The sequence below is a fragment of the Capsella rubella genome, unplaced genomic scaffold (genome assembly GCF_000375325.1).
Source record: "Capsella rubella cultivar Monte Gargano unplaced genomic scaffold, Caprub1_0 scaffold_1, whole genome shotgun sequence".
NCBI lineage: Eukaryota > Viridiplantae > Streptophyta > Magnoliopsida > Brassicales > Brassicaceae > Capsella > Capsella rubella.
In genome coordinates, this window is record NW_006238923.1 from 2315338 (window position 1) to 2330372 (window position 15035).

Here is a 15035-nt window from a genome sequence, read left to right on the forward strand (position 1 = left end):
TGGTCTAAATTCCACCTGCCGACAAATAGTTCCGTCTCAGGCTAAATAATTGATAGTTGATAACTTGATACTAAAAGATTTCCATATATGAATATTTTTTAGTGGATGGACATTAGCAAATGTATGTATTATCTTATCAATATACACGACGATTAGTGGGAACTTCCAACTTTTAGTAGGCCAAACAAATCGAACACGGCCTATAGAATTTGCAATCATTGTCTATTGTTAGAATTGGGTAAAAAAGACTATACGAAGGGACAAGTCGTTTTAGGCTATGAAATGTTAAAGCTAAACCACACACACGCCCACACATATGATAAGTATAAGACTTTGGTACTGTCCCGTCATTCATTAAAGGTGCTACTGCTATTCTGCTAAACTGTTAAGCTGGAAATGATTTATCTCTACTAATATTATGCATGTATTTTTAAAATCGAGCAAGAGCAGAAGGAAAATGAAACTGATGTAAAACACTAAAAATTTACACACACAACGGGTTATGTAGACGTTACATGCAACTCTCACAAATAAGCAAATAGACAGTGAACGACCAAGACAAAGGGTTTATGAATGATGAAACTTTAAGAAGTAGAGTTTGATCTGGTGAAGGAGGATGATGAGTTGATGAACTGTATGCAGTCTTCTATGGCCTCTGATCTATGACTGTCATTGTTTATGGGGATGATGATTGACGGCTGAGGTCTCCCGGAAAAAGAAGAAACCTTTGACGGTGGACACCTTTTCTTCTTCCTCATCGCCACCAGACGCAAACCTTTTGCAAATTTGCATCCAAGATGCTTGATCAGTTTTGCTGCCGTGACTTCTGTTTTCCTTGGTATCCTTAATCCGCAGCTCGTTGTGCATCCCGGACTCTTACCATAAGGTCCCTTGATAGCGGTTTGCTTAGCTGAAGCATCTTTCTGAACAGGTTTAGTGATTGGGTTGGACCGTTTTATCCCAGTAGCTGACATATCGAGAGAGAAAGAGAGTGAGAGAGATAAGTCTGTGGAAAACAATATGAGGATAATGAGAGATATTTATGGGATTGATGCTGAGAACAGTTGTGCTGATAGTTCAGGCAAAGACGGGAAAAGACATGACTAATGATGTATATATCTACAACATCATTACGCTTAGGCCATGATTAAGCACTCAAGACATAAACACATAAACAAGTAACGAAAAAGTCTAGCTTCAATATTATTTTAGACCCTATATATATAAAAAGACTTGTAGTTAAAGTGGATCTACAAATTTATAAAGAGAGCAATGCCCAAGAGCAAAAAGAGAAAACTAGGTTTGGTTTTTCCTTTTTTTCTTGACGGTCCACAGAGAAAATAAACCCTTTGTTTAAGTGAAGAAAAAGGTTAATCAACCATTTGGTATCATTCTTCTTTGGTGATCACTCATGTGTGCACATATCAAACTAAAAAAGGTTCTTTTTGACTCCAGGAGAGGCCGATATAAACTTACCTTTATGGATTGCAGATTCCTTTCATGAGTCTGAGGCTACAATAAAAAGGAATTTAGAAAAGAAAGAACAAAAAAACAAGTTAATGGTGGGCACAAGAATATGAGAAAGCATATAATAAACCAGATAGTGTCAGGACATAAATAGAAGATCACAATCTGGAGAACGTAGACTGATTTTACATGTGAAAACATTCCATCGGGATCAGCACAATAATACCTGCATGATATAAGTCAGTGATTAGATGCAAATGGCATGAGATTGACTGACATATGTAATGTAGCAGGTTACAAATATGCCAAAAGGGAAAAGAATGCAATAGCAAATTGCTCCTTTACCAGAGTACAATAGATTTAACATCAACCGTATACATATCATTTTACCCAATACGATCAGAGAGGAGCAATTTGCTATTGCATTGTTAAATCCACTTTAACCTGTGATGAGCAAATCCACAAGATGTAAAATGATTTAATTCAAAGACACTTATCCCCCAATGAATCTTTGAGACATGTAGATCACTGGTTCCAATATTAAACTCTAAAGAGTGATATTCCAGACATTTAGCTATTTGATTTAGTTGATGGATGCACAGAACGAGTAGGAAAGTAAAACTCACACATTGGTATCATCAAACAAGGATTGGATCCAAAGCCCTTGACCAGCCTGCATAAATATTCTGCAGAACTGCAAGATGATAATAGGACAGAGCAGGCTACCATACCTAATATGAGCATGGTTCAAACAATAAGTCAAGAGAGAAGAGATTCCCATTAGAGCATTAAAAATTTAACCCTACGAACCTAATCTGATTGAAGAAGTTGAAAGAAACATTGCCAGTAGTTTAAAGAAGAGAAGAAACTAGAGATATATTAGAAACATGTACAAAAGTACAAAATATGTCACCCCTTGTTCCTCTTGTTTTCCAGACACATACAGAAACCAAATAACGAGAAAGGTGCAACCGATCAATTCGCAAACGAGACATACATATAGACATAACACATCCTTCACCAAATTCATATTATTAGCCATATCTTGGTGATCTATAAACACCAACATGGATGGTAAATTGATGATAGTCAAGCGTTAAAAAAGTCACACACTTAGGAAATCAACAACTTATTCCATCCTCAACATTCACGGCGATAATCACGGCCATAGCTGTAATTTGGCCTAGCTCCAAAGTCGCTCTCAGACCTTTCTGCAGCACCTCTCTCTTCCTCCAAGCTCAATCCAACCAACGTCTTCTGCAACTGCCTGTGATCATAAGGAGAGTAATCCACTGGCGCCGATGGCCCACTAGGCACTCCGTAGCTAGACAATCTTGAGCCCACAGGAGGAGCCTGTGGCTTGTACTCGTTAGCCGGAAAGGAATCAACGGGAGCAGATGTCCCAGTCGGCGGTGGAGCGTAGTTAGAAAACCGAGGAGGAGCTAAAGGAGGCTGCTTGTGATCAATCGATGAGAAAGCATCGGCTGGAGCAGATGGGCCACTTGGCAGGCCGTAATTGGAGGTACGATCGTACATTGAACGTGGAGGAGGAGGCGGGTAATAATACCCGGAATAGTAGTGATCAGTGAATTGGTAAGGAGACGGTGACGGGGACTGCGAGAATTCTCTGTAGTCACGCTGAGGAGACGGAGCGGTGATCGTAGCTTGGGGAGGAGGAGGGAGAAGGGTAGGGGAGTAATAATGGTTGTTTTGAGGAGCAGAATAGTAATCTTGTGGTTGTGATTGAGGACGCGGCGGAGGAGGAGGAGTATGTTGCTGCGGTGGAGGGATTGGTCTCTCTTTGATCGAGAGCTTCAAGCGTATCTTCCCCTGCGGTCGACCCGATGGTCGAACCAGCTCAAGCGAGTTGACCAATTCCGGAATCATCGACCCGTCCGAGTCAATCAAGCGAGCTAGAGGAAACCTAACAGAGCCAACGAGGGTTTTTGCCAGATCCGAAGAATTGGAATGAAAAATCTCTATGTTGAGGACCGACTCGTGGACAGATCGGGTGAGAGGAAGAGTGATCCGCTCGTTCCACACGGGTTTGATGGAGGCGGAATCGTCGGAACGGGTGGAGAGACGGTGGTCTTGGTCAAGGTACAGAACAACGTAGGGTTTCAGGTCACCGTTACGCCAGTTGACATTCTTCAGGTGCTTGGCCGAGACGACGGTAACAACCAGGTCGAGTGGCTCAGACGAAGCCATGAATACGCTGCGTTTTGAGACGAGACGGTGGTGTTCGCGGTGGTCCTCTTAGCTAACGTGCGCTTGTCTCTTAGATATCTGATCCGACTATCAAAGTCTCAGCTAGAATCAACTATCACAAAGTATTTTATGTCTCTTATCAAGAGTCCCTGCTGCCTAATCAAGAGTCCCTTGACTTTTGAAATATGAGGTTGACTCTTTCTTACTAGGGACAGCTGGAGTTATTCATAACACAGATAGGGATATGGATACCTTTATGTCCAAACAGATGTCTAAATTCTCTCCAAGCACAAGATAGGCATTTGAAAGAGTGGATAACACTTTCAGTCTTCTTCTTCTTCGTTGTGATAGTGAGGTCAGGGAACAACAATGGCTTCCTCTGCAACAGCTCCAAATTCGCTATCTTTCTTCTCATCTTCTCTGTTTCTATCTTCCTCTCACCAAATCCCTAAAACCCACATTTCCGTTTCGAAATTCGGCTCCGGCAGAGTATCGAAGCCTCTCTCCGTCGCTTCCCAGCTAGCGACTCTACCAATCATCTCATTCGAAGGGGAGAAGGTTGGAGAGACGTATCTTGACCTCAAAACGGCGCCGGAAGATACTGCGCGTGCCGTTGTTCACCGAGCCATCGTGACGGACCTGCAGAACAAGCGGCGAGGTACTGCGTCGACGCTGACTCGTGCTGAAGTTCGTGGTGGTGGAATCAAACCTTACGCACAGAAGAAAACTGGTAACGCGAGGCGTGGATCTCAGAGAACGCCGTTACGTCCCGGTGGAGGTGTGGTATTTGGGCCGAGACCTAAGGATTGGTCAATTAAAATCAATAGGAAGGAGAAGAAGCTGGCTATATCGACGGCGATTTCGAGTGTGGCTTCTGCGGAAGGTGGTGCCATAGTGGTGGAGGAATTTGGGGAGAAGTTTGAGAAGCCGAAGACGAAAGATTTCTTAGCTGCAATGAAGAGGTGGGGATTGGATCCTAAGGAGAAAGCTATGTTTTTGATGATTGATGTGGATGAGAATGTCGCCAAATCAAGTAGGAACATTGGAACGTTGAGAATGTTGACGCCTAGGACGCTGAATCTGTTTGACATTTTGAACTCTGAGAAGCTTGTGTTGACTCCTGCGGCGGTTGAGTTCCTGAATGCGAGGTACGGTGTTGATGCGTTGGAAGAGGAGGATGAAGATGACGCTGAGGAAGGTTAGTGTTCTCTTTAAAGGCTCACTTGTTCTTGAAAGGAACTGGCTTTTTGCGAAATTTGATGTTTTGAATGCTCTGCTTGATCGTTGTTGTCTAGTTTTCATTGCTTGAAGTAAGTAGAAATTTCATGTGTTAATATGGAAACGTTATTGCAATCTATTTTTGTGTTATGAAGGGTCAGAGGAAGCTGAAGAATGAGTAGCACCGTAGTTCCAAGATTGCTTCAAGTGTGGCTTATGAGATTAATCTTCAGTACATGTTTTTTTACTCTTCTTGATGAGGTCTTCTCTTTCCTTTTTGTGGTATAACAAGAGAAATGTGCATTTATTTTTAGAGTTTTCATAGAGATCATCCTCAATTTCTTTTGTTAAAGTGCTTTGTGCTCAGCCCTCTTCGATCATGAGTCAAACCATACGATCTAAAAACCTCGAGAATGTAGGCATCTCTTATTGATTCAACTGTGTTGGTTTTATAGTTCTCCTGCCAAAACAGAGGGAAATGAATTTAACATTGCCCTACATATATATTTCTTATATCCCCCTAAGATTAAGAAACGTTGATTGTTACTGAGTTAACAAGACAGAGAAGGGTTGAGTCTTTATTTAATCGTGGGATTTATGAATATGGCTCAATGTTCTTAAGAAAAATTGGGTGCAAAATCTCTGAACGTATAAGTTATAAGGTCAACTAGAAAAATATGGTGGTCAAAACCAAAAACAATAATAAAAAAGAGAGAAGTTTGAAAATCTAAAAAAAAAACCCCTCCAAAAATCTACTGGTTATGGTTTCAAATGTAAACTTGACCTCTCTCTCGTCGATCAATTTTGGCTTCTTCTATATTTTTTTTGCTCTTCTCTTGCAATCAGTTTGATTCTCTAGGAGGAGAAAAGAAACAAAACCTCCATAGAATTTGCTTTGGATTGTTAATCTCAATGGTTGTGAGAATTAGGTTTGTTTTAAAAAATGGGAATTGATGCGAAAGATGTCGGAACTCTGTTCTGGAAAATTCTCATATTTTCCACGAACACCACTTATACATACGTAACGAAACACCCGTTTGTTTCTAGTGTTTCTGCGTTTGTCTTCCTCTTATACATATTTCTCCCTCGGCTTTTCTATTTCATGCTTTACTCTTCTCCGTTAATCGCCTGCTCTGCGTTTTATCTTCGGAACCATCCAAGTTTCAAGCTTTTCAATATCAAAACGGGTGATGATGGCTTATCCCCTGATTCCCAAAAGAGATCTGAGGAAGAAACAAGGAAGGCTGACTTAAAGCACCAACGAAGTGTTCGACGAAACGCCAGAAGAAAAGTTGAAGAGGTTGGCAAAGATTGGGACTCATCTCAGGCCAGCGAGGATGAGAGAGACAAAGTCATTTTAACAACTCTCTATGGGGAAATCCCCAACACTAAAAAAACTCCCAAACTTCAGAAATTCAAGACAGACAGAGCCTTTCTTGTGTCTGAAGATTTCTCCTTTGACCCTAGCCTGGACGAAGAATCTCCTTCAGTGACCGAAAACGTTTCTGTTGTGGATCCATCCGAGAGGTTAACGAGTGGTGGTGGCGAAACCGAGATAGAGTGTTCCTCATCATCAGGAGGTGAAGAAGAAACTAGCCGTGAAGACATAAAGGTTGTAGCTTGGACTGAGAATGATCAGAAGAATTTGATGGATTTGGGAAACTCTGAGATGGAACGTAACAAGAGGTTAGAGCATTTGATTACCAGAAGAAGAATGAGGAGAGTAGTCAAACTTGCCGCTGAGGGAAGCTTAATGGATATGGAAGTTCCTCCAATCTGTGTTGGACGAAACTATTTCGGTTTGGATCAAGAAAACTACATAATTGATGGGATTCAAATGCCTGAATCTGCACCTTCTGTGTTATTACCAACAAAAAATCCTTTTGATCTTCCTTATGGTCCACAAGAAGAGAAGCCTAACCTCTCAGGAGATAGTTTTCAGCAAGAGTTTGCAGCCAACCCTAATGATATCTTCTTCTGCCGCCATGAAAGCTTTTGCCGCAGAGTCTTTCCACTGAATAATCAGTTTGAGTCGAAATGGGAACCGTGGAAAAAAAAATCAATTGATGGTTGGCCTAGAACACATCAAGGTACATTCTCTGCCATCAATCTGCAAAATGTTGCAAGTAAATGGTTTCTTGATGCATAAACATGTCAAACTTGAAGACATTTTTCAGTGTTTTTTTAAATAACTCAGAGCTGTTAAAGTTCTGTTAAAATTATTGAAAATTCATGCTTAGGAAGGAGAAGTCTCAATGTGTGATTTAAAGCTTTGTCTTTACTTTTCAACAAAGTTGGTAACTCATGAAGGCCCTAATATTCTGTTCTGATTTTTCTGATAGGCCAAAAACTTAGGATCTGTATGGTTGTAGACTTGTAGTTATTACCTTTATAGTTTATAGATTAGAAATGATTCTAAGTTCTACAGTTTTGATCTATGATCATGTAGGTAGCAATGATGGATTGGTTTGGGAGAAGCATTCTCTAATGGAAGGAAAAAATCTAACTAGAGCAGAAGAAAATGATATAGCAACAGAACACAGGACAGAGATCGTTATGGGTGATTCAAACTCAATGCTTCATCCTGGAGAAAGGGAAATGGATTCTGATGCCTCAGATCAAGCAGACTCTTCTGGAACTTCCGGGAGGCGAAATGGTGATCTTCGTGTTGAAAACCCTCTAGTTGGTTTAGTTCCAAGAAACACTGGTTCGCTTTCGAGTTCATTAGCAGCCGAAAGGCAAAGATACATGGAGCATTTTGGTTACAGCTCAAGAAAAGGTCATAAGTTATCCGTGGAATCTGATCTTCAAGTTGAGTTTTCTGAAATCGGATCACCTCCCACTACGGTTGATGGGAATAATTCTTCTGATGAGGAGAAATCACTCTTTGTTTACGAATCAGACACTGGAAAGGAAACAGGCTTTAGTGGTGATGTAAAGGAGGTGATACAGAAGAGCATTGTAGATACAATTGCAGAATCTCAACTGTTACCTGTGGGGAAAGTTGATCAAGATTTCAATGAAGCAAGTTCTTTACTTTCTCAAGAAACTTATGTAGCCAAACAATGTGAGGGTCTATCTGATGGTACAAATGTCAATGGAAGATCTGAGGAAGAGGATAGATCCAAACACCTTCTACCGGAGAATTCAGAGAGAGGATCGCATATATCTGAAGAGGCTAAGGTTCCTCACATCAATGAAGTTATTTCGAAACAAAAACAAGAGGAGGTTATATAGTTCTTGTTCTTGTCAGGTTTTATGTAACATGGTTGTTTTTGTCAATGTGTTTCTCAAATTGTTTGTTTCTTCTGATAGGAATCACAGGAACTTCTCCAAAACTCAACTGACGAGATGAAGTTAAGTAATGACTCTGATGAGCCTGAACCCTCTGAGGGAAGAACCAATCAAAAATCAGAAGAGCATTTTGTGGAAAATGATGGAGGCCAATCAACACAAGAGATGCAAGAACTTGTGGAGCCTGAAGTTTCAAATGTGAATCATGTCACATCAGACGACTCTGCTACTTCCCCAATATCAGTGTTACCAGACATGTTGTTACCTTTAGAACAGACTTATACTCTTACTTCTGAGAGCTTGGAACATACATCAGATAGTCAACCGCAACCTGTAATTCCATATATGGAATCTCCTCAGAATCAATCAGGTGGTGACAGTAACAGTTTAGAAACAGAGGTCAGCTTCAATTGTTTTTTCTGTGCACTTGAACTGAAATGTAGTTTTTACACAAAGATGAAAGTGTCTTCTTTAAAACAGGAACAAGCTGAGGCAAGAAGTGAGGAAGCTACAGAGGAAGAATCATCTTCAGATGCAGTATAGAAAGTATATTAATTAGCTAAATGTCAGATTTATCCTATAGTTGAAGATAATTGCATTGGAATTTGATTCAGTGCAGTTGAGTGAGTGGTCATCAATTTGTTTGTTGATAATTAAAGATACAAATTATTTTGTCTTTTAAAAATTACTACTGTATAATTTATAGTATCTTATAATGGTTAGTTTATTTCTTACTGTATATTTTAGTAAATTACTGTCTTTATAGTTAGTAAAAATAGATATAGATGGAAGATTACTTTGTCAACAAGACAAAGGTTTTATCCCGATTATGAAGCTCTATATATATTTCTTTTATTTGATATTTCAATAATAGCCATTAACCAATCAATTTTAAAAAAAAATTCTAAGATTTGACTTTTTTTTTTTTTTTTTTTTATTGTATCTCAATTTTATCTGTGTTTTAGTTGTTTATTATCTAACATGGGGATAAATGATGTAAAAAGAAACATTTGGGTAATTTTTATCTTATCCATGCTGAAAACTTGTGGATAAAAGAAATGATGAATAATAGATAATTCTGAAAAGTGAAAACTTGTTTATTATTAGAATCCATAACTCAGGATTTAGCTTTCTTAAGATTACATAGGTGTAATGAGGTGTAATTTTGTAAATAAATATATATATTTTTTTCACGCATTAATCTGTTTTTTGTTTGTTTTAAATATGTGGATAATTTTGGTCTTGTTTTAACTTCTATCCGAAACTGTTTCTCTTACAAAGCCTGAATATTTAAGGTTTGTATAACTTGTTCGTTAAAAGAAAAAAAAAAAAACTTAATCCGAAAATAGTCGAGACGCTTATATAAGTGTTTGGATATTTTTTCGAATAAATCGTTTTTATTTTGTCAACAATTGTTTCGAATAAATCTTTTTAATAGTAATCCTTCCCTTTGTATTTTGGTTATTAGAAAAAAAAAAAGAAATGGCTAAAGAAACGTTAATTACGGTATACGTCATTATCCTTTACTGCAGATATTTTTTTTTTTTTAATTTCATTATCTCGTTATCTAAACAATTAAAGATTCAAAACGATCTAATCAGAAACAAATATGATTTATTTAAATAGTTCAGATGATAATATCGAGATATCACAAACACAGATTTATGACTAATTATCTACATGATTCTTAAATAAAACTGGACCGAGTCAGACGAAAAATCCGGGGGAAAAAAGATTCAGTTGCAAAATCATAGTTTATCCAGAAAGCCTTGCCACTCATCTATATAAGAAAACTCATTCACGATAGAAAACATTACGTTTTATTTAGATTCAGAGTATTAGTTAGAATATTAAAAGGAAGAGAAGAGAGCTTAATTAGAGAGTTATAGCAGTAACAATGGCTGTTGGTTCGATAAAAATCGAAGAAGGCAATGCTTTCCCTGCAAAGATGACTGTTCAAGTCGCACTCTGCTCTCTCATTGCTGCTGTTGGTGGTCTCATGTTTGGTTACGACATCGGAATCTCAGGTTTTTCTTCTTCTTCTTCTTTAAGGGTTTTGATTGTATGTTTGTGAGAATTCTAACTAATAATGGTAATCAAATATTATATTGCAGGAGGTGTAACGAGTATGGACACTTTCTTGTTAGATTTTTTCCCACACGTGTACGCGAAGAAACACAGAGTACACGAGAACAACTACTGCAAATTCGATGACCAGATTTTGCAGTTGTTCACCTCTTCTCTCTACTTGGCTGGGATCTTTGCTAGCTTTGTTGCTTCCTATTTTTCCAGGGCTTACGGAAGAAAACCAACCATCATCTTCGCCTCCGTCTTCTTCCTCTTGGGTGCTATCCTCAACTTATCTGCCCAAGACCTCGGCATGTTGATCGGTGGTCGTATTTTTCTCGGTTGTGGTATTGGTTTCGGTAATCAGGTATCATTACCTAACCCTCAAACTACTCTGTTTTTTATCTAGGTTTCCTCTGTTTTTTAGGGTTTTGCTTATGCCTTCATCGTGTTTGTGTAGTTTCAGTATGCTTTGGTCTTTTTTCTGTGTGTGTGTGTGTGTTTTTAACATAGAAAAGACTACTTTTGCAGACCATTCCATTGTTCATCTCAGAGATTGCGCCAGCGAAATATAGAGGAGGACTAAGCCTCCTGTTCCAGTTTCTCATCACCATTGGAATCTTAGCAGCAAGTTTTGTCAACTACCTAACTTCCACGATGAAAAACGGCTGGAGATATTCTCTTGGTGGCGCCGCCGTCCCTGCTTTAATCCTCTTGATAGGATCCTTCTTTATCCACGAGACTCCGGCTAGCCTCATCGAGCGTGGTAAAGACGAAAAAGGGAAGCAAGTCCTTAGGAAGATCAGAGGCGTTGAAGACATTGAGCTCGAGTTCAGTGAGATCAAACACATCACAGAGATATCAACCAAAGTGAAAAGCCCTTTCAAGGAACTCTTTACCAAGCGGGAGAACAGACCACCTTTGATCTGTGGAACGCTGCTTCAGTTCTTTCAACAGTTCACCGGAATCAACGTGGTTATGTTCTATGCTCCAGTCTTGTTCCAGACGATGGGTAGTGGTAACAACGCTTCTCTAATCTCTACTGTTGTCACCAACGGTGTGAATGCAGCCGCTACAGTTTTCGCCATTTTGGCTGTTGATATGTTCGGTAGGAAATCCTTTTTGATGGAAGGAGCCTTACAGATGACAGTTACACAGGTTAGTTTTTTTTTCTTTTCCTTTTCCTTGCGTCACATGCTACTCATATTCTTACTTGGATAACAAGTTTTTTCTTTTCTATTTTACGCAGATGACAATTGGAGGCCTGCTCTTAGCTCACTTGAAGCTGGTTGGTCCTATTTCAGGCCATGCTGTGCCACTGATTGTATTGATTCTCATATGCGTGTATGTCTCTGGGTTTGCGTGGTCTTGGGGACCATTGGGATGGCTTGTTCCATCTGAGATCTACCCTCTTGAGGTGAGAAATGCAGGTTACTTCTGTGCAGTGGCGATGAACATGATCTGCACATTCGTCATCGGACAGTTCTTCTTGTCAGCTCTCTGCAGATTCAGATCCGGCTTGTTCTTCTTCTTCGGGACGATGAACATTATTATGGGACTATTTGTTTTGGTTTTTCTCCCCGAGACCAGAGGTATTCCTATTGACGAAATGGCCGAGAGGCGTTGGAAGACGCACCCGCGTTGGAAGAAATATTTCAAAGACTAAATTCGTTTTTTTCTTGTCCCATGATAGTTATTAATAATTTGAACATTTTCCAAAGTTTTTTAACTAGAGTTTGCCTTTTTAGGTTTTCCGTATGTTCTCTGCTAATTTTAATAATCTATAGTCACATTGTTTAGACTTTAGATTATTATTGGATAAGTAACTCTTTATAATAAAGAAAAGTAACTTATTCAGATTTTTATCTTCAAACAAGGTTTATATGTTAACTTTTAAAATTTCAACGAATATGCACAATTGTAATTTGGGGATTGAATTGTTCTTGTTCAACAATACTTTCGAACTTCAGCATTTAAGATCCCTAATAAAGTTGCGCCGAATCATCACTAAGAAATTTGTGTGTACCAAAATCTACTACTCCATATCCGTTATGAGGAAACATAATCATCGCTGATAAATCATACAAATGTTTTAGTTGGGAAAGCAAGACAGTTCAATCCATATATATTTTGTAACACAGTGGATATTTCATTAACATTAGTACATTACTTATAACAGACTCAAACTCCTTTTTGGTAATTTATTAAGGTGACTGATTCAATCAGGATAAGCAACGTCGCCATATAACTGATATAACACATATTCTAAAACCAACACAGACTCCATTATGCCATCATTCCCAAATACAAGGAATAGACTCAAATCCAAACTATTTACTACAACAACAAACGTGAGTGATTGATGTCAACACCGAGTAAGCAGAGTGTTATGGGCTGACGGATCTGGAGGTGCTTGATCTTGCACTCCTCGAATGGCTCATCGAAGATTGACTGTCGCGCCTGCGAGACTTACTTCTGCTCCCTTTCCTTACCTTCTTCAGGGATATGCTCCGTGATTTGCTTGTCCTCAAAGGGCTTACGCTACTCGACACTGACCTGTACCTGATTTCATTTGTATCTTCAGTTACTACATTACTCAGCAGTTTCAGCTAATCTCTTTTATATTGACATAACGCCATACCTTTTGTAGTAACGACTTTCAGGTGAGTAGGACCTGTCTCTCCCTCGGTAGTAAGGCGAAAAAGACCGGTCTCTTCCCCTGTAGTAAGGTGAGTATGATCTGGCATGTGTTCTGTAGTGTGGCGAGTATGACCTGGACTTGTACCTCCGCCTGTAGTAAGGTGAGTATGATCTATCCCTTGCTCTGTAGTGAGGTGAGTAGGATCTGGACCTGGATCGGTACCTCCGCCTGTAGTAGGGTGAGTATGATCTGTCGCGTCTATAGTAAGGTGATGGAGATCTGGAAAGAGAGTAAGATCTGCCTCGCCTATAGTAAGGTGAATAAGATCTGCTCCGATCAGATGAGTAGCTTCGACTGCGACTACGAGAGCAGCTAACAGACCTGCTGAGAGAATTGCTAGGAGACCTATGGCGTCCTGCAAAAACAAAACCATGTACGAAGAAATCGGAAAATACACTCAAAGAAAATGTTATATAGCCAATCAACATGATGCCATACGTACCTCGAGCTGTTCTCAGCCCCAAATACTTTCCAGGAGTTGGAGTACGTCCTCTACGACGTCTTGCCTGGACATAAAACAGAGATATCATAGAACTGTCAGAAATCTACCAATTAACTAGGAAAGTATTTGCAAACTTGGCGACAAGACAAAGATAACATATTTAACATTGAAGCCACTGAAGGAAGGTATCATAAGTTATTCAAGAAAGAGAGGAATGCAGGGTACACAACCCTATTTGTTTGAACTGTTGCAGCTTTTGTTATTTGGTGACGCACTGCTGCTACAAAAAGCAGACCTGCTGCCACAGAAACTTGAAAGTGGAAACAAGCAAACAACGTAAATGAGAAAAAATGGTATAAAAGAAATCATATTTCTCATTGCCTATATTTTTTCCAGAGAGTAATTATGGTTCTACTTCTACCAGAGAAGTTGTTAGCAATCAGTTTAGTTACCTTCTCAACTTTAATGACGCGGCCGAGGAGTACAGAGTGATCTAGATATCTGATGCAGCGGTTGGCATCACCAACAGTTTCCATCGAGATAAAACCAAAACCGCGAGACTCTCTAGTCCAAGGGTCCAGGACAAGGTGAACATCAGTTACCTAGATATGATACAGCTCACAGAGGTTAAAACATGACAGAAAAAAATATATATAATAAAAAAAATAGCCTGTACAGCTTATGCACCAGTGAGCTACAAAAGATTTTTAACGAATTCCAAAAATCAACATAACATCCTAACCTTTCCTTCTTTAGAGAAATGATCCTCCAGATCTCTTTCAGTTACCCGGTGAGACAATCCAGTTACATATAAGCTGTTACCAGGATTCTCAGCATCGGTAGAGATACTCCTAATAAATAAACAAAACAGATATAAGCGCATTCGAAAGCAGCAAAAAGAAACACATGAAGATTCAGAGCTAAGGGAAGGAAATGTACCTCGACCGGCTTCTAGACAAGGACCTTGAGACAGACCTTCCACGACGCTTGGCGTAAGGAGATACTGAAGGAGAGTATCTCGAACTTCTTGAGTAAGACATCTAAAATATAAGAGAACATACTAAACGATTGAGATTCTTGGCTTCATGCGTATTGTCTTAACTTATAAGAATATATGCTGAATTGAACAATAAACCAATATGAGAGATAATCAAAAGACTCTGAAAACCCCCAAAATCTACAAAGGATAATCCAAATTTTAAAAACGACATAATAATCTTATCCCTGAGTTCCAAACACACAATAGTTTATTCAAAATTTACAGAAACAAGAATCAGACCTTCATCATACTCAATCACATGGTAAATGCCTACATCTATCGAAGTATTTTCCATACAAGCTAAAGCACACCGGGAATTTTATAGTAACAATTCAGATCTAACAACACCTAAAAGCCAATTCAAAAAAACAACATCTGTAACACGCTGAAACGGCTTTTAAATCGGTAAAGAATGAATGATGTTAAAAATCGATCGAGCTGAGAATACTCACATCGTAATACCGCCGAACGTTTCAGTTTCACCAAGTGAAAATGGATGTTCCAGAACTCTCTGCACCTGTCCTGACCGAAGCGAAATGAATTTCACGATTCCGTATGAGTGGGGAAAGATGTATATATAGGGAGGAATTAGAAGAAGC

General features: G+C 39.2%; 6 protein-coding genes across 9 annotated transcripts; 3 read left to right on the forward strand and 3 right to left on the reverse strand.

Moving 5' to 3' along the window:
- Positions 1-445: 445 nt before the first annotated feature.
- LOC17900500 (josephin-like protein) lies at positions 446-2264 on the reverse strand. Its single transcript, XM_006304633.2, is given in 5 exon segments — positions 446-967; positions 1477-1486; positions 1488-1526; positions 1528-1693; positions 2094-2264. Coding segments are annotated over 5 exon segments (753 nt in total). The 5' UTR covers positions 2249-2264; the 3' UTR covers positions 446-584.
- Positions 2265-2326: 62 nt separating this feature from the next.
- Positions 2327-3883, reverse strand: LOC17899533 (formin-like protein 3). The gene has a single exon (XM_023777500.1). It carries the CDS (start codon positions 3673-3675, stop codon positions 2608-2610), a length of 1068 nt encoding a protein of 355 aa, XP_023633268.1. The 5' UTR covers positions 3676-3883; the 3' UTR covers positions 2327-2607.
- An 89-nt stretch (positions 3884-3972) lies between these two features.
- LOC17897884 (50S ribosomal protein L4, chloroplastic) lies at positions 3973-5345 on the forward strand. Its single transcript, XM_006305424.2, has 2 exons — positions 3973-4873; positions 5049-5345. Exons 1-2 carry the CDS (start codon positions 4045-4047, stop codon positions 5069-5071), a joined length of 852 nt encoding a protein of 283 aa, XP_006305486.1. The 5' UTR covers positions 3973-4044; the 3' UTR covers positions 5072-5345.
- A 491-nt stretch (positions 5346-5836) lies between these two features.
- Positions 5837-8826, forward strand: LOC17899208. Its single transcript, XM_023776834.1, has 4 exons — positions 5837-6983; positions 7343-8121; positions 8209-8586; positions 8668-8826. The coding sequence occupies exons 1-4, from the start codon at positions 5837-5839 to the stop codon at positions 8728-8730; spliced, it is 2367 nt and encodes a 788-aa protein (XP_023632602.1). The 3' UTR covers positions 8731-8826.
- A 1143-nt stretch (positions 8827-9969) lies between these two features.
- On the forward strand, positions 9970-12039 carry LOC17896705 (sugar transport protein 2). Its single transcript, XM_006307257.2, has 4 exons — positions 9970-10214; positions 10302-10621; positions 10786-11412; positions 11504-12039. Exons 1-4 carry the CDS (start codon positions 10085-10087, stop codon positions 11918-11920), a joined length of 1494 nt encoding a protein of 497 aa, XP_006307319.1. The 5' UTR covers positions 9970-10084; the 3' UTR covers positions 11921-12039.
- A 339-nt stretch (positions 12040-12378) lies between these two features.
- LOC17898949 (serine/arginine-rich splicing factor SR45a) lies at positions 12379-14997 on the reverse strand. Of its 4 annotated transcripts, none has more exons than XM_023789571.1 (7): positions 14889-14997; positions 14337-14437; positions 14140-14248; positions 13850-13999; positions 13398-13461; positions 12896-13310; positions 12379-12810 (listed from the first exon to the last, which is right to left on the reverse strand). In XM_023789571.1, exons 2-7 carry the CDS (start codon positions 14435-14437, stop codon positions 12642-12644), a joined length of 1008 nt encoding a protein of 335 aa, XP_023645339.1. In that variant the 5' UTR covers positions 14889-14997; the 3' UTR covers positions 12379-12641. The 4 variants fall into 4 exon arrangements, 3 of the variants coding, with proteins under 3 accessions (XP_023645339.1, XP_006305290.1, XP_023645340.1); XM_006305228.2 differs by having other exon boundaries at positions 12379-12816; XR_002835454.1 differs by lacking the exons at positions 12379-12810; positions 12896-13310 and adding an exon at positions 13628-13707.
- Between the last annotated feature and the right edge of the window lie 38 nt (positions 14998-15035).